Source organism: Bison bison, unplaced genomic scaffold (genome assembly GCF_000754665.1).
Source record: "Bison bison bison isolate TAMUID 2011002044 unplaced genomic scaffold, Bison_UMD1.0 scf7180017864148, whole genome shotgun sequence".
In the NCBI taxonomy this organism is placed as follows: Eukaryota; Metazoa; Chordata; class Mammalia; order Artiodactyla; family Bovidae; genus Bison; species Bison bison.
Window position 1 is genome coordinate 8,010,336 of NW_011494720.1, and position 6,044 is coordinate 8,016,379.

The 6,044-nt window shown below is 51.8% G+C and overlaps 1 protein-coding gene and 1 long non-coding RNA gene across 2 annotated transcripts in view; one reads left to right on the forward strand and one right to left on the reverse strand.

Annotated features, from left to right (window-relative positions):
• LOC104989248 overlaps positions 1-2,141 on the reverse strand; it is a 3,295-nt gene extending 1,154 nt beyond the window's left edge. Inside the window, exon 1 of the long non-coding RNA XR_825355.1 lies at positions 1,422-2,141. This is a non-coding gene — a long non-coding RNA (uncharacterized LOC104989248). The remainder of the gene's footprint in view (positions 1-1,421) is intronic.
• SYTL3 (synaptotagmin-like 3) overlaps positions 1-6,044 on the forward strand; it is a 97,137-nt gene extending 91,093 nt beyond the window's left edge. The window contains exons 13-16 of the mRNA XM_010840880.1: positions 1,032-1,137; positions 2,137-2,242; positions 3,404-3,609; positions 4,583-6,044. Of these exons, the coding sequence (XP_010839182.1) occupies positions 1,032-1,137; positions 2,137-2,242; positions 3,404-3,609; positions 4,583-4,692 (528 nt within the window). The 3' untranslated portion in view covers positions 4,693-6,044. The remainder of the gene's footprint in view (positions 1-1,031; positions 1,138-2,136; positions 2,243-3,403; positions 3,610-4,582) is intronic.

Consider the following 6,044-nt stretch of genomic DNA (forward strand, 5'->3'; position numbering starts at 1 on the left):
GGATGGAAAAAAAAAAAAAAAAAAACCTGCCTGCAATGCAGGAGACCCAGGTTCAATCTCTGGGTCAGGAAGATTCCCCTAGAGAAGGAAATGGCAGCGCACTCCAGTATTCTTGCCTGGAGAATTCCAGGGACAAAGGAACCTGGAGGGCTACAGTTCATAGGGTCACAGAGAGTCGGACAGGATCGAGTGACTAACGCTGCAACTCTGCTTAGAAGCAGCTCTGGTTTCTGGCCTCTGTGGTGTTAAGCCCAGGCCTGGCAGGGTCCCACCCTCCCTCCCATCTCTTTTCTCTTGTGGGGTCTGCACAGCTCGTCCCCAGTCCCCTCCAGTGCCCTGTGCTTGCTCTTCTCAGAACCTCAGTTTATCCTCAGGCCTCCTCTTGGAATCTCTAAGGTCAGCCCAAGACGGCGCTTAAATCCCCGCTCCCCCATGAAGGCTCTCCTGATTTTCCCTGCCAGATGTGGTCTACGTGCCGCGCCCCCCCACACCAGCTCCCTGTCAAGGGGCCCCATCCTGTCTTCTTCCCCCAGATTCTTATTCAGGTTGAGGCAGGCCACCGCCAAGGCTGGTCATCTCTTTGATAAGCAGGCAAGGAGCCGAGATCCCCAGACTGAACGGCGTCCCTCCTAATCCCAGCTGATAGACAGTGACTCTCCACGCTGGATTGGGACGGGGGTCTGTTTACAGGCCCACCCTTTCAGCCCTGCCAGGAGGGAATCATGGGGTTGTCACAGATTTCTGGAAGCTGAGGGCGGAGGCTGCTCCCTGCTGCGGGGCCAGAATGAATCTAGATGCTTCCGTTCCCCTCCCCAAACCTCTCCACTCACTCACTCGCCAGGTAGGAGGCTGGCGTACCTCTTGCCCATGTTCCTGGGCTTTCCCAGGCCTGCAGAGGCTTTGCCAGGATGGGGTAGGCAGGGGGAGGTTGGAAGGGGACACTTATGGTCAGTGCTGAGACAATGAGAGGAGTCCAGAAAGTTCTGGGGGCTGGGGAGTCCTGCCTCTGAGCTCTGTCTCATATCCTGCAGGCAGAGAAATCCGAAGACAGCCTTCCCACCAATAACGGAGAACTCGCAGTCCGGGCCAAGCTGGTCCTCCCTGCAGGGCCCAGAGAGCTCCAGGAGGCTCCAGAAGGTGGGTGGCCTCCTGCCTGCAAGCATCTGTCCTTCCCTGTCACTGTCCCCGAGCCTGGGGCAGCAGACAGCCTGAGAGGCTGCAGCCTTTCCTTTCTGCTGCCCACTGAGCCCGTGTTCCAGGAACGCCCATCAAACCTGCGAAACCCAGACTGCTTCTCTGGACCCCTCAACTTAGGAGGGAAATCAGTGATCAAAATTAGGCGTGTGATGCCCACTCGATGGGCTCTTACAACACCTGCCTGGGGGCTTCCTCCCAGGCGGCCGGCTCGCATGCTGTCTTACCGGAGAAACAGTCTGGCTGTGGCCCTCTGTGTGGACTGACACCCGCATTATGGTCCGGTTCGCCTCCAGCTCCAGGCTGAAGTGCCTGCCAGGCTCCCAGTGACCGGTTCCCTGCTCCCACGCCACGTGGGCAGCAGCTGCTCGGAAGGGAGGAGGGGTCAAGGTCCTCAGCTTCACCAGGTGGAACTGACTCAGATAACGGGGGCACAGGAAAGCGTGAGGTGCAGAGTGAAGACAGGGAGAAGAAGCAGTTCCACATTATTCGCAACGTTGTTTTCAGCCGCTGTCGTGTGACCCCGTGGACTGGATCACACCAGGCTTCCCTGTTAGTGCTCTCTTTGATAGAAGAGGGACTTCCACTGCCCACGCTTGCAGGGCCCCCAGCAGACCAGTAGCTTACACCCTGTGGTCATCGCAGCCCCCGGACAGAGGTCTCTTCCCCAGCCCACTGGCTACAATTGGCTAAAGCTCCTGCATCCTCCTCTCCTTGGCTCTTCATGCCTCTTGGCAGCTGCTGGGTGCCTGGGTTTTGAGTCCTTCCCTGATGAGGCAGTGGGCAGCATGTGAGCAGGGCCAGGGGAGCCCCGCGTGCTGGACATGTGCTCTCTCGCTCTGGTGGGTATTAACACATCCTCTGGTTAAGCTATCAGTTGGAGGGGATGGCCTTGCATGCTGTAGAAATCAGGTTGGTGGTAAATGCCAGCTTTCCTTCCAGGGACGGGAGATGAGCCATCACAGAATGGTCAGCTCTGCTTGGTAGTGCTGGGAGCCAAGAATCTACCTGTGCGGTCAGATGGCACCTTAAACTCATTTGTTAAGGGGTAAGTATTCCATTGTAGTCAATCATTATTTATTGATGACCATTACAGGCAGGGCTTCCCTAGTGGCTCAGATGGTAAAGAATCTGCCTGTGATGCAGGAGACCCGGGTGCAATCCCTGGGTCGGGAAGATCCCCTGGAGAAGGGAACGGCTACCCACTCCAGTATTCTTGCCTGGAGAATCCCGTGGACAGAGGAGCCCGGTGGGCCATAGTCCACGGGGTTGCAAAGAGTCGGACACGACTGAGCGACTAACACTTCTGCTTTCATTACACCTAAGGCATCATCCCTGTAAGGGAACACCAAGTGTAAGCCACTTTAAACTTGTCTTATTTTAGCTTCCCTATGAAAACCCAACATAACGTGTGTTAAAGACTAGTTTCCGAGAATTCGTGGGACTCAGGCGTGCTGAAGCTAGATTTGGAATACATTTTAAACTAAACCCTAATCTTATCAGTCCGTACTGTGACACCAGTGATGGCACTGGTGACTGAGGGGAACATGGAGAAAGCAATATGATTAGTAAACGTTAATTTAGCTCGACACTGACATCTCCTCTCGGATCAACAGTAAGATGGATGACTGTCTCATTCTCATTCACTACGGGTTTAACGGTGTCTCCAACAGTAAAGCAAACAGTTAATAATTATATAGAACTGCCAAATCCCCAGTCAGTGACATAATGGAAAAATGACAGTTTACCTTGTCTAGATAGAACTGGGTTCGTGTCCTAAGCCTGCCACTTATCTGTACGGCCTTGAGCAAGCGACTGACTTAGCCCTCCTGGATTTCTTTTGTCTGAGAACAAGGTTAAAAGAGATAATGTGTGTACAGAGTGCTGCTCCCTGGGTAGCAGGTCTGACGAGCCTGGTGGTGGTCACACCAAGGAGGCAGATTAAGACTAGGGCCATGTGGCCTAGAATCCCAAAGCACTCTTAATCCTCGGAGCAGAATTCGACCCTGAAAGTTGGAACATCCTAGTGAGAGATCACAGAGCCAGGTCTCGAAATTCCCATGCTCGCTCCTTGCTTACAATTTCTGTTCTGCGGTGGGCTTATGAGCACTTTCCGAACACGTGGTCTCTCCAAGGAGCAAGTAGCAACAGGGAGCGGGGGCACATGGCGGGCTGAGCTTACGGGTTTTGAATCTGTTTCCCTGTGCAGCTGTCTCACTCTGCCAGACCAGCAGAGGTTGAGACTCAAGTCCCCCGTCCTGAAGAAGCAAGCCTGTCCCCAGTGGAAGCATTCCTTCATTTTCAAAGGCGTCACCCCTTCGCAGCTGAGGCAGTCCAGCCTAGAACTGACCGTTTGGGACCAGGCCACCTTCGGGGTGAACGACCGCTTCCTGGGAGGTGCCAGGCTTGGTTTGAGTAAGTGACCGCCCTAACATTCATACCATTAAAAACAGTGTTTCCATGGTGGCAGGTGACTTAACTGGCTCTGAAACTGCCTGGTGGTTTGGTCACTAAGTCGTGTCCGACTCTTGTGACCCCATGAGACTGTAGCCCGCTAGGTTCCTCTGTCCGTTGGCTTCTCCAGGCAAGAGTACTGGAGCGGGTTGCCATTTCCTTACCCACCATAAATGGTAGTTTAGTTTTTACAACTGAGCGATAATACAGCAAAGTATTTCAACGATTTAAATCGGATTTAGATCTGCTAAAGAAACAAAAATTACAGGTCTCAAAATGGGCTGGGTACAGCCTTTGCTTTTGTTTCTGGCGTCAATCATGAAAGGATTATTTTCTTAAAGGAGAATATCTTCTTAACCCAAACAAACAGCGATTCAGAAATGATCTCATTAACGGAGGGACTAGAGGGCGATGCTTTTCAGTCTTGCTCAGAGTGCTGGCTTTTCCTGGGGCAGCGAGGCTCCCAAAATGCTGCAACTACCAGGATATCCAGACACGCTCCCAGGGCCTCTGAGACCACTGGGGAGAAACCAGTCTCATGGTTCGATTAGCCTTAGAAGGAACCCTGTCCACGGCACCCTCTTCTCACGGAAGGCAACTCCTCTCTGCAAGCTAGCCTAGCCCTTCACCTGTCTGCAGCCACAGTGATATATTAAGCCCTTCGACCCCCTTCTGGAAGAAACAACCCAAAGCTGTCCTCTCCTTACTTCCAAACTGCAGGGAAGAAGCCCCAGGCTTTTGGAGGCCTGTCGGCCCCTGGGGAGGACACCTGAGCATGTCCACACCTGCTGTTAGGGGTAGGTCCTCTCCCTTACTCACCGGCGGGGCACATTTTCATCTGAAGTTGCAGAGAAAAAGTACTTTCCACTTTGCTGAGAAGGGCCGGTGGGCATCCCCCGGCTGCCATCACCAACCTGTCCCTTTGCTCACACAGAGGAGGACCTTCCGGGCGGCGCGCACACAAGCTCACAGGCAAAGCTCCAGTGGCAGAAAGTCCTTTCCAGCCCCAACCTATGGACAGACATGACCCTCATCCTGCACTGACTGCTGCTCAAGCGCTGCGGGGCTGGGTGTGGACACGCGCTGGGCGGGGGTCCCTCGGGAGTGTGAAGCTGCCTGTCTGTAGCCAGCCCACCACTGAGATGGTCTTCCAGACCCTTCCGTGTGTATTTAAGTTAAACAGGTCAATCATTGATGTATATACATTACTGAGTCTCAGGTTGGTTGTCTGTGCTTTGAGAGATGTACAAAATGACCAGATTTCAATAAATGTTCACCAGGTACCCTGGTCCCCCTGCGCTTAGCAGTGAAATTATGTCTTTCACAGAGGAAAGAACATGGTGAGTACCTAATTCCTCCCCCCTTGGCTGTGGAAAACTGTTTCTGGAGGTGGTCAGCTGACCCCATGGGAGTCATTTCGGCCAGTAAGGGTCACCCGAGGGGTGGTGGCCTCTCAGCGCAGTTGCCAGGCTGTGCAGATGGTGGGTCGGAGAAAGGACAGAACAGAGTGTGGATGGGAAGGCTGGGAATGAGCAGACAGCTACCGGCTCTTCATGGACGTGCTTGGGAGCAGGAGGAGGTCAGGGGAAGGTTCTGCTTGTGGAAGGACTGAGATCCTGACCAGGTCAGAAGGGCCCTCACGGCTGGCGTGTGAATGATCAGAACAGCCTGTGTGTGTGTTGCAAATAAGCAGCTCTGACAGAAAATTCAAATGCGCGCATAGTCAGTTACACACACGAAGAACACTAAAAACAAAACCAACAACAACAAGTCATTTCCGAGATGAAGACGGCAGCCGACCGGCCTCCTCACTGCTCTCAGGTCATTTCAGGTTCAGGGCCGTGGTTTTTAATATGTAATTCTTTTATTATTCTGTAAAAGGTAACAAAATATACAGAATGAAACTTTCCCTTTTTTAAACTAATGTTACAAACCCATGTTATCGCTTACATATAAATACTATACTCTATAGCTGATTATTTAGGTGTGTGAGTCCAACAATGTAGCCCTCTACCTGTTAAGCAAAAAAAAAAAAAAAAAAAAAATTATCCAGAGTACAGTATCCAGCGTTGTTTATCCTGAGGGATCCAATGATCACAGGATTTTGTCAAATGAACTGAAGGCCTCAGAGGAAGGAAATGGTGTGTGTGCGTAGGGAGTGCGTCAAACTTTTCACCCTTCAAAAAACAAATATACAGAGGTGGATCCTTCATAGAAATCAAGAAAATCAATTTCGGCTAGTTTCAGATAGAAAAAAAGTATGGCACAGAATATAAGCCACGATGTGGTTTTAATTATACTGAATCTCGTATCACACATGCCAGCATGGAGGAGTTAGTTATTTCAGACTTTATAGGCATCTTTCCTTAATTGATTTCATCCTGCTCCAAGCAAAA